This window comes from Candoia aspera, chromosome 2 (genome assembly GCF_035149785.1).
Source record: "Candoia aspera isolate rCanAsp1 chromosome 2, rCanAsp1.hap2, whole genome shotgun sequence".
Lineage (NCBI taxonomy): Eukaryota > Metazoa > Chordata > Lepidosauria > Squamata > Boidae > Candoia > Candoia aspera.
This window is the reverse complement of record NC_086154.1, coordinates 151,609,852-151,626,345: the sequence shown is the minus strand read 5'-3', so window position 1 is coordinate 151,626,345 and position 16,494 is coordinate 151,609,852. Positions and strand designations below refer to the sequence as shown.

The 16,494-nt window shown below is 42.5% G+C and overlaps 1 protein-coding gene and 1 long non-coding RNA gene across 6 annotated transcripts in view; both read right to left on the bottom strand.

Annotated features, from left to right (window-relative positions):
• Positions 1–8,995: 8,995 nt before the first annotated feature.
• Positions 8,996–9,947, bottom strand: LOC134490934 (uncharacterized). Its single transcript, XR_010067260.1, has 2 exons — positions 9,733–9,947; positions 8,996–9,200 (listed from the first exon to the last, which is right to left on the bottom strand). It is a non-coding gene; the product is annotated as an uncharacterized LOC134490934 (long non-coding RNA).
• Positions 9,948–10,003: 56 nt separating this feature from the next.
• LOC134490932 (intercellular adhesion molecule 5-like) overlaps positions 10,004–16,494 on the bottom strand; it is a 37,162-nt gene continuing 30,671 nt past the window's right edge. For 3 of the 5 annotated variants that reach the window (XM_063294313.1, XM_063294318.1, XM_063294317.1), the window contains 3 exons: positions 15,364–15,645; positions 14,980–15,222; positions 10,004–10,323 (listed from right to left, as the gene is read on the bottom strand). In XM_063294313.1, coding sequence (XP_063150383.1) covers positions 10,124–10,323; positions 14,980–15,222; positions 15,364–15,645 — 725 coding nt within the window. In that variant the 3' untranslated portion in view covers positions 10,004–10,123. The remainder of the gene's footprint in view (positions 10,324–14,979; positions 15,223–15,363; positions 15,646–16,494) is intronic. The other 2 variants (XM_063294314.1, XM_063294316.1) reach the window with 2 other exon arrangements.

The following is a 16,494-nucleotide window of genomic DNA, read 5'->3' as shown; positions in this document are numbered from 1 at the left end:
ACCCGCAAGGCACTTTTATTAGACAGAGCTAGGTTGTTTGGTGTTTGGGGTAGCTATTCCACACAGAAGAAGCTACCACCATTTTACTGCATTTTCCCCAAACAACGTTACGCTCACTTTAAAAAAATTGTACTTTGAAAATCTTCAGCATTAATTTCTATGAAAAGAGGTAAACTTAATACAGTATGTTGATGTAGGCTTTCATAGCCAGCGTCAATTTTAATACTCTTTACCTTGTCTACAAGTTTGATCCCATTTAGGTATTTTTATTTGAAACGCAGTCCATTGTGGGTTTTTAATACTACCTTGTGAAAGAATACAGAGTTTCCCATCTTTCTCTAGATCCAGGAATTGCATTACCTCTAGCTCCATATTAGTTTCCCACCTCAACCTGCACCTGCAATTTAGGGCTATTTTTACAACCTTTTTTGCTTCCCCCCCCCCCTTCATTTTTCTTTTCTGTTTGCCCTGCCCCACACCTTCTTTTTGTGTTCTACTCAATTAAATCAGTGGGGCGGTGCTCATCTCCGTTTCAAAGCCGAAGAGCCGGCGTTTGTTGGTAGACACTTCCTCTGTGGTCATGTGGCCGGCATGACTCAACGGAACGCCGTTACCTGCCCACCGAAGCGGTACCTATTAATCTACTCACATTTGCACGTTTTCAAACTGCTAGGTTGGCATTTGCCCTAATACTAGCAGAAAATATTCCTTTCTTCCTTGATCTTGCTGAGATGTGTCTTCACAACCACTTTGCTGCCATCCCATGTTCACCTGAAGCTTTGCAGCCCAGATAATGTATGATAACCTTATCCAAATCCAATCAAGTAGCTACTAAACTGATTTTTCATTTCCCCATCATTTTAAATTCAGCAGTAGATGGCGCTGGCAGATTCTCAAATAGGATAGCAATGAGGAAGAAAAGGAGTTTTATGTTCTTTTATATGTTGATTGATTTCAAAGAGGAGAAAATTAAGCTTCTGAGTAAAATTAAATGTCTTAACTCATCCCAACATTAAAGGACACAATACCCAAAGGGTGTGTTCTTTAGCTACTGTCATGCAAATGAATGAATTTGGATCAGGGCCTGGGCACTTATTCTAGAGAAGTAAGGGAATAGACTAGAATTGAATTTTATATAATTAGTGTTGAGTAATGGCTTCATGTAATTCCACTTAATGAGACTTGGGTTTTAGAGTGGAATTAATTCTATCTGTCCTTAATTGGATGTTAACCTTCTTTGCAGACTTGATCTTAGAATAATTAATTTGGAGCATGTTTGAGTGACAAGGCGTATTAGTAGTTTTGTAAGGATTTTATTATACATGATTAAATACACAAATGCTGGACCTCATAGCTGGTTATTTTTGACAATTTGGGAGGACTATGACTCCAATTTGAGGGCAAATTGGATGTGGTTATTGGTGAGATGTCAAGATTAAAGATAGACATTTTGGGCGTCAGTGAACTGAAATGGACTGGAATGGGCCACTTCACATCAAATGACCACCAGATCTACTACTGTGGACAAGAGGACCACAGAAGAAATGGAGTAGCCTTCATAATTAATAGTAAAGTGGCTAAAGCAGTGCTCGGATACAATCCAAAAAACGATAGAATGATCTCAATTCGAATTCAGGGCAAGCCATCTAACATCACAGTGATCCAACTATACGCCCCAATCACAGATGCTGAAGAAGCTGAAGTAGAGCAGTTCTATGAGGATCTGCAGCACCTACTGGACAACATGCCTAAAAGAGATGTTATTTTCATCACGGGAGACTGGAATGCTAAGGTGGGCAGTCAAATGACACCTGGAATTACAGGTAAGCATGGCCTGGGAGAACAAAACGAAGCAGGACATAGGCTGATAGAATTTTGCCAAGACAACTCAATGTGCATAACAAACACTCTCTTCCAGCAACCTAAGAGACGGCTTTATATATGGACTTCCCCAGATGGACAACACCGAAATCAGATTGACTACATCCTTTGCAGCCAAAGGTGGCGGACATCTATACAGTCGGTAAAAACAAGACCTGGAGCTGACTGTAGTTCCGATCACGAACTTCTTCTTGCACAATTTAGGATCAGACTCAAGAGATTAGGGAAGACCCACAGATCAGCTAGATATGAGCTCACTAATATTCCTAAGGAATATGCAGTGGAGGTGAAGAATCGATTTAAGGGACTGGACTTAGTAGATAGGGTCCCGGAAGAACTATGGACAGAAGTCCGCAACATTGTTCAGGAGGCGGCAACAAAATACATCCCAAAGAAAGAGAAAACCAAGAAGGCAAAGTGGCTGTCTGCTGAGACACTAGAAGTAGCCCAAGAAAGAAGGAAAGCAAAAGGCAACAGTGATAGGGGGAGATATGCCCAATTAATTGCAAAATTCCAGAGGTTAGCCAGAAGAGATAAGGAATTATTTTTAAACAAGCAATGCACGGAAGTGGAAGAAGACAATAGAATAGGAAGGACAAGAGACCTCTTCCAGAAAATTAGAAACATCGGAGGTAAATTCCAGGCAAAAATGGGTATGATTAAAAACAAAGATGGCAAGGACCTAACAGAAGAAGAAGAGATCAAGAAAAGGTGGCAAGAATATACAGAAGACCTGTATAGGAAGGATAACAATATCGGGGATAGCTTTGACGGTGTGGTCAGTGAGCTAGAGCCAGACATCCTGAAGAGTGAGGTTGAATGGGCCTTAAGAAGCATTGCTAATAACAAGGCAGCAGGAGACGACGGCATCCCAGCTGAACTGTTCAAAATCTTGCAAGATGATGCTGTCAAGGTAAGGCATGCTATATGCCAACAAATTTGGAAAACACAAGAATGGCCATCAGGGTGGAAAAAATCAACTTATATCCCTATACCAAAAAAGGGAAACACTAAAGAATGTTCAAACTATCGAACAGTGGCACTCATTTCACATGCCAGTAAGGTAATGCTCAAGATCCTGCAAGGTAGACTTCAGCAGTTCATGGAGCGAGAATTGCCAGATGTACAAGCTGGGTTTAGAAAAGGCAGAGGAACTAGGGACCAAATTGCCAATATCCGCTGGATAATGGAAAAAGCCAGGGAGTTTCAGAAAAACATCTATTTCTGTTTTATTGACTATTCTAAAGCATTTGACCGTGTGGACCATAACAAATTGTGGCAAGTTCTTAGTGGTATGGGGATACCAAGTCATCTTGTCTGCCTCCTGCAGAATCTGTATAACGACCAAGCAGCAACAGTAAGAACAGACCACGGAACAACGGACTGGTTTAAGATTGGGAAAGGAGTACGGCAGGGCTGTATACTCTCACCCTACCTATTCAACTTGTACGCAGAACACATCATGCGACATGCTGGGCTTGAGGAATCCAAGGCTGGAGTTAAAATTGCTGGAAGAAACATTAACAATCTCAGATATGCAGATGCTACCACTTTGATGGCTGAAAGCGAAGAGGAACTGAGGAGCCTTATGATGAAGGTGAAAGAAGAAAGTGCAAAAGCTGGCTTGCAGCTAAACCTCAAAAAAACCAAGATTATGGCAACCAGCTTGATTGATAACTGGCAAATAGAGGGAGAAAATGTAGAAGCAGTGAAAGACTTTGTATTTCTAGGTGCGAAGATGACTGCAGATGCTGACTGCAGTCAGGAAATCAGAAGACGCTTAATCCTTGGCAGAAGAGCAATGACAAATCTCGATAAAATAGTTAAGAGCAGAGACCTCACACTGACAACAAAGGTCCGCATAGTTAAACCAATGGTGTTCCCTGTAGTAACATATGGCTGTGAGAGCTGGACCATAAGGAAGGCTGAGAGAAGGAAGATCGATGCTTTTGAACTGTGGTGTTGGAGGAAAATTCTGAGAGTGCCTTGGACTGCAAGAAGATCCAACCAGTCCATCCTCCAGGAAATAAAGCCAGACTGCTCACTTGAGGGAATGATATTAAAGGCAAAACTGAAATACTTTGGCCACATAATGAGAAGATTGGACACCCTGGAGAAGATGCTGATGCTAGGGAGAGTGGAGGGCAAAAGGAAGAGGGGCCGACCAAGGGCAAGGTGGATGGATGATATTCTAGAGGTGATGGACTCGTCCCTGGGGGAGCTGGGGTGTTGACGACTGACAGGAAGCTCTGGCGTGGGCTGGTCCATGAAGTCACAAAGAGTCGGAAGCGACTAAACGAATAAACAACAACAAACAACATGACTATTTGTAACTCACTGGGTTATGAACAGGAACTCTGCTAGATCAGACCAAGGATCCCTTGAGCCTAGACTAGCAGGCAGGGTCACACAGTCTCCAACCAGCAACATCAGGAAGCACACAAGAGAATAGTTGTCTTTTTCTACCATTGTTTTCTACAATATGGTATTTAGGGTATGCTGCTTACATAAGCATCTGCAACACGCAGGAACTCTGCTGCAGTTTTTGTCTTATTCCCACCTCCCACCTCAATAGCCAGGGCTGTCTGCAATTTCGGGGGTCACATATGGACATCAAGAGAGTTGCCATTAATAGGGTTAACACATACAGGCTGCAAAAATCTGGATGACCACTAGACGGCAGTAAAACAATACAGACCCCTTTCTTGCTATCTACTGGTGGTTCAGATTTTTGTAATCCAGATCAGGTAGTCCTTACCATAGTAGCCCAATCCCACCATGAGTCTATCCAATCCACTTTTAAAAATGTTGGTGGCCATCATCACATCTGTTGGTAGCAATTTGCACAGCTGAATTATGTGTCGTGAATTTATTGATCCTCTCACTGTGAGGGAGGGAGTACAATTTCTCTCTTTTTCCATAATATGCATGATTTCACACAGCTTTCTCCTTTCTCCCCTTATCTGCCGCCATTCTAAGGTAAAAATCCAAGCATTATAGTCTTTCCTCATGAGGGAGGTCCTTTAGTTCCCCAATAATTTTGACTGGCCCTTTTTGTACCTCTCCCAGCTGTAAAAGACCCTTGTTCAATTGTGGTAACCAAAAGTATACATACCAGATGTGGTTTATTACAGATTTATGTAGAGTTATTACTACTGTACTGTATATTGGTTGCTCTGTTTTCAATTTGCTTCCTATTTCAAGCATGGAGTTTGCCTTTTCTGCAGCAGACACCAACTCTCTTGACATTCTCCAGATACTGACCGTAACTCTAAGATCCTTTTCTTGATCAGTCATTGCCACCTAGGATTACCCTGGTTCTCTGAGGAGCTCCTGGAGAGGAAGTGCAGAAACAAGTCCTAAAGTGCCGGTAGACCAAAAGTGAACCTACCTGAGCTCAGGTCCAAGCCTAGCTTTGAGCCTACACCATGGAAATAAAGAAGACAAGGTATCATCATGTCTCCCCACTTATTGTGTGGGCTGGTGGCCTTGGGTGGTGAATTTCCTCCTTGGGAGGGACAGATAGGAAGTATCACACCCGGCTCTTGTGACTGTTTTGCTCAGCATTTTGCAACAAGTTGCTCAGATTCACCAAATTTTTGATTCCTTCTAGGCAGAACCAGATGTGGTGATTGGGACATAGTCTAGCTCTGTTATTTGTGATTCCTTTCAGGCTCCAGACCTAGGGAAAGGGATAGGGTGGTCTCTGGTATCACCTCTGCCATATGTGAGCTTCCTCCATACTTCTCCTGGCTCCTGAATGGTAGGGGGAGAGGTGTATGACCTGTTGGATCTGGAAGGTGGTCAACACCTCTCTGCAGAGGGGGTGATGTTAGTAGCCTTGAGGCCCTCCTTGGATCCAGTAGTGTTGGACATCTATTGTCTAGACTTTAACTTGCTCTTTTTGAGGAAGGTTCTTGAGCACATGGTAGGAATCCCGCTGCTGAGCACCTTATAGGAAACGGGTGATCTGAATCCTTTTCAGTCAGAGTTTAGACTCAGACATGGGATTATAACATTGGTAGTTATAGTGGATGATCTTATTAGGATCTTGATAGAGGCAGTGTGCTCCTCAGTCCTTTTAGATTTCTCAGCTGTCTTTGATACCATCAACCACAGTATCCTTCTGGCCCACCTGTGGGGTGGAGGACTGGGGGCACTGTGTTGCAGTGATTCCATTCCTAATTCAGTCGGTGGTTCCAGTCAGTGGCAGTGGGCTTTTGGGATGTGATTATTTGCCACCATTATTATGGTTTTATTTTGTATTGTTATTGTTGGTTTGGAGTCTATGAATTTATGAATTTATTTACTTATTTATTTTACTGTGGATGTTTTATTGTAATTGTATTTCTTTATGGTTAATGTTTTATCGTATTTTATCTTGTAAACTGTTAGGAGTCTGAATAATTCAGCAGCATACAAAGACAGACAGAGAGAGAAGCAAGAGAGAGGCACACTCTGTCCATCGCTTTGCACTTGCACATGGCACCATTTCCATTCCCCAACTTCTCCAAGCCATTTTGAAGCCAGATCATCTTCACTGCAGCAAACTTTGGAACACAGAGGAGAGGCAAGGAATGCTGCAAGCCAATCAGTGCTCTCCTTCTAGCTGATAAATAGCAGAGTGAAAGAATTTCATTCAATTACTCCTCAAGCAATTACAATCCTTCCAACCCATCACACAAAAATAAAATAAAGAACTATAAAGAACTATAACCTATATATAAACTATAAAATAAATTGCTACCCTTACTCCATGTTTTCAGAATATATTGTTTGCATTTGTTTCTGGGGAAAAATATCTGAGCAATTGCTCTAATGCAGTGTTTCTCAACCTCGGCAACTTTAAGATGTGTGGACTTCCACTCCCATGCTGGCTGGGGAATTCGGGGAGTGGAAGTCCACACATCTTAAAGTTGCCAAGGTTAAGAAACGCTGGTCTAAAGAGTTAACTGTGAAGCTGACAAGCTACCATTCTTCTGATTTTAAGGGCCTGCTATATTGCTTCCCATGATGGTGGGAGGATAGCATCCCAGCAATTTTGCAACCAGGTGTTTTCCTCAGTGGCAATAACTATGATTACATGTTAATCTGGTGGAGAGGGAGAGATCATTAGAAACAAAGCTAACAGGAAGAGCCCATGAACAGGGTGCTGAAAGTTGCCTATGGAGGGAAGAGTGAGAATCTTGAAGCAACAGAAATTCCTTCACATACAATGGAAAGGAGCATGCTAGCAGCCCCACCGCACTCGGAGAAAGTTTGCAGCAATTGCATTTCAGCACAGCTCTTTTTGTGCACCTTGCTGGGCCTAGGCAGAAGCAGCTGCAAAGATCGGAAAGAACTGAAACACACCAGATCTGTTCAGGCTGCACTAGAAAGTAGAACCAGCAGGTTGGAGTCTATTTCTTTCTCTCTTACAATATAGGAAGCTAAAAGTGTCCATTAAATTGCCACAAAAACAATCCACAATAAATAAAACCATGTTGGCTCTTCAGACCAACCATTAAGCAAAGCCCCAAATCTAAGATGGTTGCCCTGAAGGGGAACCTCTACAGCCATCAAGCCTCCTGTCCTCTTAAGAACTGGGTGCCTTCTCTGTAGCTGCCCCAGCCCTTTGGAACAGCCTCCCACCTGAGATCCAGAAGGCCCCCACCTTTTCAGCCATACAGAAGGCCATGAAGACCTACTCTTTTCCCAGGCATTGGGCTAGGATGGGGACGATCTGGTGGATATGGAACGGGTGGGTCTAATGGTGCCGTAGCGGGATATGTGCTGCTCCATCAATAGGTGACCCAGTTGTTTTATTGTTTTTATGGGTTTTGTTGGGAGCTATCTAGGATTACTCTACATAAAGTAAGTAAGTAAAATAAGATTTAAGTTTTAAAGATTTATAAGGCCACCCAACTCAAACAGTGTGACTGTGGGCAACGTAAAGGTTAAAAACAAACAAATCAAAAAAGAAAAAGCCATATAACAACAAACAATGCAATACAGAAATACAAATGATAAAATATAAATATATTACAACTTACAGGACACAAGGCCGCATTTTACAACTCCCTATTTGCTGAAGCACTCAGACAATTCTGGTTTATATTATGTACAGCCAACCTTTATCAGACCGGTATGATTCAGTTTCCTTAAATGTGGCAAAATTTTGCTGTACTGCTTGTAAAGCCCATCATGTCTGTATTGCCTTACTGATATAGTTAAAACAGTTATATTTTGTTTCATTTAAAAGAGAAATTGTTTATTTACTTTGTCAACCTACAGAATTATGGTCAGCAATCGTAATAAAGGACTACAGTGAACAGTTTGCCATACATAATAGCTTGGAAAATAGCCTCTACATGCTTCTTCTTTAATAAAATGCAGCCATATAAGTTTTATAAAATAAATAACCTGGAAACAGAATGCTACATCAGCTGCAGGCCAGTAGCTGGGAGGAAGGGATTTTTCTTCATGGCATCATTAAAGCATTGTTACCCAGTGCAGGAGTTGGCAGAAAAGTATGCCAGCTTCAAGGAGAGCTGACCACAATGGCAGCTGCATATGAGACTCACTCTGTAGCTCAGTGTTTTTCAAACTTAGCAACTTTAAGATGTGTGCACTTCAACTCCCAGAATTCCCCCACCAGCTGACTGGGGAATTCTGGGAGCTGAAGTCTACACATCTTAATGCTGCCAAGTTTGAAAAACACTGCTCCAGCTGAATAGTTAGGATTGCAAGGGGAGGTTGAACAGTCAAGAAGCGGGAATCATGTTCCCCCATACTGTGTGGTTTTGATTTGAACAGGATGTGGCTTTTAACACCTTCACTTTCCCACGCACCAAGACCTCATGTCCTTTTCCCTCTTCCTTTTAATCAATTACATTTCTGACTTGCTTATGTCAATGCAATTTTGCATAGCCTTTGACATCATGCCAATTCTAATGATAAGGTTTTGGTCAGATTTTACCCCGCATGTATTAAGTGTTTATGTTTGATAAATGTGTGATATACCAAGATAAAATCATCATCATCATCATCATCATCATCATCATCATCATCATCATCCTTATCTATTATATTTTAATATTGATACCCCAGGAGAGAATATGTGTAATAACTAGGATTAAAGTTTACAATCAGGTAGTTTTTATTTCTTTCAGTTGAATAAAGTCAAGAGCTAGTTTTGCTAAAACTGGTGCAGACTTAAGTGAACATCCATTTCCTTCTTTCAGCTGTGATCAATTGAAGCTCAGTTTCAACTTGTTGAATGGTTTTGGGGTTTTGTGGGGTTTTTTGCACAATATCCCTTTCGAATGGATGAAATCTTACTTTCATTCTACTGACACAGTGGTAGTTTCCAGCCAAACTACAAGCAGAATTTAACCATTGGTTTTATTCTCCCTGTAATAAAAGACAAATGTAAAAGCGATTAGGTGTATCAGAAATTTAGAAGACTTGCTGAGGTGTGAAGACAAAGACACCCTATTTGGAAGATGCAGGTCATGTGGCTTTTCACTGCAGTCCTTTCCAAAATCCAAATAATTTTCCTGTCACAGGAAAATCTTCCTGCATTCAGCCTGATACTGTCAACATGAGTTCTCACATTAATGATACGTGATGACTTTCAATAAGACAATCAAAAGTTTATGTACCAAGCTTAAAAAACAAACAAGCAAACAAGCAAACAACAATAACAACAACCATTCTAGCTTCCTGACATTTGATGCAGGATTTCTCACTCCATAAGCCCCAGTTTTGGTCAACCTGTGCTACGAAAAGCACATGTTGCTGCCCAACAACAGCATGACATGGAATCGTGCAGAGGTTTTACACTGCAGGACTAAAAGGTCAGTACTGAACTATCCACTGCTGTGGGGACTGTCCAGGCTGGTGGGGATGATTGCTCTCTTCCCTTTACAAGGCTTCTTCCTTGTTTCCTGGTGCTGTTTCCCACTGAATGGCTGAATTTTGCCCATAGACTGGAATAGTGAGACTGGAAGATCATCTTGGTAGGGGAGGTCTTAAGAAAACACAGGAACACAGTGCCCTTGTAGAGCATGCCAGCAGTCACTGCCTGAAAGTCCCAAAGCCAAAGTCCAGAGAAAGTTCTGTCCATCAGGTATTTGGGAGCCAAAGAACACTTTTCTATTGCTTTTTCCTCAGTATTAAGTCAAGTGACAGTCCCTGCTGAAGCTACTGTCCTGCTGGTATGGTTGATGTCGCTCTTCAGTCTGTAACAACCAGCATCCACTTAGACACTGGGGTTGCTATTCAGGCAGGCTAGCTCCTCTGAGATTCCTGTTGCTTGCGATGGTGGCCGCTGATGTTTCCAGAAATGGTATATCCCACATTTCCTCCTGTTGATGTAAAAAGCCACCGCCCCTAAGCAAATAACTATCACAGCAGGTACCAGTATTCCTATGATAATCCCAGAGATATCGGCCTTGGAAGCTGTGAAAGAAAAAGACAAAAAAGCTGAAAATCAAATGTCTAAGCATTCCACAGAGCTGCAAGTGTACTAGCATACCCCACCCTCCACCCCCCAAATACACAAACGCACCCCATGTCTGTTTTTAAAAGGGAGTGTTCTAGCTTTTGTTTTTTAAAATCTATTCAATCATGTCTGATTCTCAGAGGCTGCCTAGAGAAGTCCCTGCAGTTTTCTTGGCAAGGTTTCTCTGAAGTGGTTTGCCCTTGCCTGCTTCCCGGGGCTGAGAGAGAGTGACTGGCCCAAGGGCACCCAGCTGGCTTTGCAACTAAGGCGGGACTAGAACTCACCGTCTCCCAGTTTCTAGCTGGTGCCTGAACCACTACACCAAACTGGCTCTCCTAGCTTTCATAGCTGAGACAAAATATATACAAATTGCAAAATGCTGGTTTTCATGCAGATCAGTGTTTCTCAACTTCCACAACTTTAGATTCAACTCCCAGAATTCCCCAGCCAGCATACTGTATTGTACTTCTACTGTGCAATAGAAAAAAAAACAGCATGGCTCATCTTTCCTAGTTTCCAAAGTTCTGCTGAGTCTCAATCTGTCTTGTTGTTTTCCTGTGTGCCTTCAAGTCATTCTTGACTCTGGCGGCTGCCTGGAGAAGTCCCTGCAGATTTCATGGCAACACTTTTGGAAGTGGCTTGCACTGCCTTCTTGCTAGGCTGAGAGAGAGTGACTGGCCCAAGGTCACCCAGGTGACTTTGTGCCTAAGGCAAGGCTAGAACTCATGGTCTCCCGATTTTTGGCCTGGTGCTTTAACCAAACGACACTCTGTTTACCATTAGGCAAACTTAACTGACAAAAAACTTCAGCAAAGGATCGTTACCTTGTTGTGGTGCTGGAGCTTCAGCACCTCAATGATGCCATGAGCTAAACCATGAAGGGCCACCCAAGACGGGAAGGTCATGACAGAGAGGTCAGACTAAATGCGATCCCTGGGGAAGGTAATGGCAACCCACCCCAGGATTCTTGCCGTGAAAACTAAATGGATCAGTACAACCAAAGATATGTCGGTATACCATCGGAAGATGAGACCCCCAGGTCGGAAGATGGTCAAAATACTACTGGGGAGGAACAGAGGATGAGCTCAACTAGCCCCAGACGTGATGATGCAGCTAGCTCAAAGCCGAAAGGACGGCTAGCGGCCGACGGTGCTGGTGGTGAACAGCGAATCCGATGTTCTAAGGATCAACACACCATTGGAACCTGGAATGTAAGATCTATGAGCCAGGGGAAATTGGATGTGGTTATTGGTGAGATGTCAAGATTCAAGATAGACATTTTGGGCGTCAGTGAACTGAAATGGACTGGAATGGGCCACTTCACATCAAATGACCACCAGATCTACTACTGTGGACAAGAGGACCACAGAAGAAATGGAGTAGCCTTCATAATTAATAGTAAAGGGGCTAAAGCAGTGCTTGGATACAATCCAAAAAATGATAGAATGATCTCAATTCGAATTCAGGGCAAGCCATCTAACATCACAGTGATCCAAATATACGCCCCAACCACAGATGCTGAAGAAGCTGAAGTAGAGCAGTTCTATGAGGATCTGCAGCACCTACTGGACAACATGCCTAAAAGAGATGTTATTTTCATCACGGGAGACTGGAATGCTAAGGTGGGCAGTCAAATGACACCTGGAATTACAGGTAAGCATGGCCTGGGAGAACAAAACGAAGCAGGACATAGGCTGATAGAATTTTGCCAAGACAACTCAATGTGCATAACAAACACTCTCTTCCAGCAACCTAAGAGACGGCTTTATACATGGACTTCCCCAGATGGACAACACCGAAATCAGATTGACTACATCCTTTGCAGCCAAAGGTGGCGGACATCTATACAGTTGGTAAAAACAAGGCCTGGAGCTGACTGTAGTTCCGATCACGAACTTCTTCTTGCACAATTTAGGATCAGACTCAAGAGATTAGGGAAGACCCACAGATCAGCTAGATATGAGCTCACTAATATTCCTAAGGAATATGCAGTGGAGGTGAAGAATCGATTTAAGGGACTGGACTTAGTAGATAGGGTCCCGGAAGAACTATGGACAGAAGTCCGCAACATTGTTCAGGAGGCGGCAACAAAATACATCCCAAAGAAAGAGAAAACCAAGAAGGCAAAGTGGCTGTCTGCTGAGACACTAGAAGTAGCCCAAGAAAGAAGGAAAGCAAAAGGCAACAGTGATAGGGGGAGATATGCCCAATTAAATGCAAAATTCCAGAGGTTAGCCAGAAGAGATAAGGAATTATTTTTAAACAAGCAATGCACGGAAGTGGAAGAAGACAATAGAATAGGAAGGACAAGAGACCTCTTCCAGAAAATTAGAAACATCGGAGGTAAATTCCAGGCAAAAATGTGTATGATTAAAAACAAAGATGGCAAGGACCTAACAGAAGAAGAAGAGATCAAGAAAAGGTGGCAAGAATATACAGAAGACCTGTATAGGAAGGATAACAATATCGGGGATAGCTTTGGCGGTGTGGTCAGTGAGCTAGAGCCAGACATCCTGAAGAGTGAGGTTGAATGGGCCTTAAGAAGCATTGCTAATAACAAGGCAGCAGGAGATGACGGCATCCCAGCTGAACTGTTCAAAATCTTGCGAGATGATGCTGTCAAGGTAAGGCATGCTATATGCCAGCAAATTTGGAAAACACAAGAATGGCCATCAGACTGGAAAAAATCAACTTATATCCCTATACCAAAAAAGGGAAACACTAAAGAATGTTCAAACTATCGAACAGTGGCACTCATTTCACATGCCAGTAAGGTAATGCTCAAGATCCTGCAAGGTAGACTTCAGCAATTCATGGAGCGAGAATTGCCAGATGCACAAGCTGGGTTTAGAAAAGGCAGAGGAACTAGGGACCAAATTGCCAATATCCGCTGGATAATGGAAAAAGCCAGGGAGTTTCAGGAAAACATCTATTTCTGTTTTATTGACTATTCTAAAGCATTTGACCGTGTGGACCATAACAAATTGTGGCAAGTTCTTAGTGGTATGGGGATACCAAGTCATCTTGTCTGCCTCCTGCAGAATCTGTATAACGACCAAGCAGCAACAGTAAGAACAGACCACGGAACAACGGACTGGTTTAAGATTGGGAAAGGAGTACGACAGGGCTGTATACTCTCACCCTACCTATTCAACTTGTACGCAGAACACATCATGCGACATGCTGGGCTTGAGGAATCCAAGGCTGGAGTTAAAATCGCTGGAAGAAACATTAACGATCTCAGATATGCAGATGATACCACTTTGATGGCTGAAAGCAAAGAGGAACTGAGGAGCCTTATGATGAAGGTGAAAGAAGAAAGTGCAAAAGCTGGCTTGCAGCTAAACCTCAAAAAAACCAAGATTATGGCAACCAGCTTGATTGATAACTGGCAAGTAGAGGGAGAAAATGTAGAAGCAGTGAAAGACTTTGTATTTCTAGGTGCGAAGATGACTGCAGATGCTGACTGCAGTCAGGAAATCAGAAGACGCTTAATCCTTGGGAGAAGAGCAATGACAAATCTCGATAAAATAGTTAAGAGCAGAGACCTCACACTGACAACAAAGGTCCGCATAGTTAAACCAATGGTGTTCCCTGTAGTAACATATGGCTGTGAGAGCTGGACCATAAGGAAGGCTGAGCGAAGGAAGATCGATGCTTTTGAACTGTGGTGTTGGAGGAAAATTCTGAGAGTGCCTTGGACTGCCAGAAGATCAAACCAGTCCATCCTCCAGGAAATAAAGCCAGACTGCTCACTTGAGGGAATGGTATTAAAGGCAAAACTGGAATACTTTGGCCACATCATGAGAAGACAGGACACCCTGGAGAAGATGCTGATGCTAGGGAGAGTGGAGGGCAAAAGGAAGAGGGGCCGACCAAGGGCAAGGTGGATGGATGATATTCTAGAGGTGACGGACTCGTCCCTGGGGTTGCTGGGGGTGTTGACGACCGACAGGAAGCTCTGGCGTGGGCTGGTCCATGAAGTCACAAAGAGTCGGAAGCGACTAAACGAATAAACAACAAAACTGACAAAAAGCTAGTCCCTTGCTGAGATTCCTCATGTTTTAAGAAATGTTCTGGTTTAAAAACACTGAGGTGTATTTATACCTCTCAACCTAATTCCGAAAGTTATATTGGGAATGTTTTGGTGGGTTTAAATACACACTCTTCAAATTAACCATCTGCAAATGGGTGCCTTCCTGATATGTTAGATGTCAGTTCTCCTAATTCCTAACCAGTGGCATGTTTGCTAGGGATTATGAAAATAGAAAGCCAACACATTTGTTTGGCATCAGGTCAGGAAAGGCTAACTTAAAGATGATGGAGCATTATCTGGATACACGAGACTTAGTTCATATCCACACATAAGGGAATCTCTTCACTAGTTTATAGTAGATGCTTCCTTACCCATTAGAAACAATCTCAGTCTTTCTGGATTGTGTCATAGATGGAAGTGATACCAAGAGCTGAGATGTGAATTCCTATCAGTTTCTTTTATTGGGTTACATTTCTAACTCCCATTTAACAAATAAACTTCAACGTAGTCCTGGTTGAGTGTTACAAGCCCCCAAATTATGGCCATTCTTGTTCTTTAGATCAAGAGATGAACTTACATTCAACGTGTACAGTCACATTTCTAATGTCAGAGCCATACTGGTTGGTAGCATTACAGTGATAGATGCCATCATGCTCTCTCTGGACCAGCTGTGGTTCCCCAATGTTATAAGGTCTCCCATCTTTCCAGCACTGAACAGTTGGTTTGGGGTTTCCCAAGGCTGAGCAGGTAAATGATGTCAAACTTCCCTCCTTCCAGGTCAGCGTATGGGGACAGTTGGAATCATCAGTTCGGGGCCCATCTGGAATGGAGAAGCAAATGTGGTTATTTTCACTGGTATACACAAAGGGAAGCATCTTTTTTTATTCTGTAAAGCTGTTGCACATTTTTAGAGTGCTAAATCTCTCGGAATAAAAGATAACATGTATTTTTCTCTACTCACAGAAGACGGTGAGGTTTTGGGATATGCGTCTTTCCTCGGTGTGCCCATCAACAATCAGGGTTACTTGGCAGATGAATTCCCTCCCATTATCCTCTTCCTGCGTGATCACTGCATGCTGCAGGAAACGTTGGTCTTGATTGCTGGATGCTAAGATGTTCGCAGCATCCCTGATCTGCATTTTAAAACCGGGGGATGCGTTGCCATCAGCACCACATGTAATGTTCACCGTTTGATTGATGACAGCTTCTGAATTGTCAATCTGCAAGACAGGCTTTGGTAAAGCTGCGAGGAAACAGAGCAGGGCAGTATTATGCATCTAGATGGGCTGACTGAGGTGAGCTAACTGAATTATAAAAAATGCTGGCTCAAGGCCCTCTAAACCTCTATTTTTTCTTTCCTTCCATCAGTAAATATAGACAGAGTGATTAAGGTATTGGACTAGGATGAGAGAGACCTGGGTTCAAATGCACCCAACCTATGGAAGCTTAGTAGGTGACTTTGGCCCTTCACTCCTTCTCAGCCTAACATACGTCACAGGGTTCTTCTTGTGAACTGAAACTGTAGCTTGGGTTCAGGACTGAATTTTAGAAGAACGTATTTGTGAATGGTTCACAAATGTTGAGAAGAAGCAAACAAGATTAGAGTGGCAATTTCTTTCCAATTCTCTTTGCTCTTTTCTTTTATATATTTGGTTAAGCCAGATGGACCCCTCTAAACTCCTCTTTACATATCAACATGCAATATAGCATTCTGATGCTTCACTACAGAAAAAGATCAGCAAATAAGTGATGTATTTACTTCATTTACTACTTTCACCCTATGGAAGTTTCTCACTAAAACCGGTTCAAAAACTTACAAAATCGGGAATCAAGTATATAGATGAAGTCCTACATGAGAGCTAGTTTTTTTGACAAACACATAAAAAGGATTTTAAATGTTGGTTCTGCTATATTAATATATTTATTAAAATGTAAAAACAAGGTTATAGCTAGACCTTTGTGGAACGCAGGGAGACTGTCAGATGGAATGCGAGAAAAGCCATATTCTATGGAAGCTGCTTCTCGGTCAATTCCAATCAGCTTTTCCAAATCTTGGCATCACACTCCATGCTCCTCTCCCCCTCATTCTTTC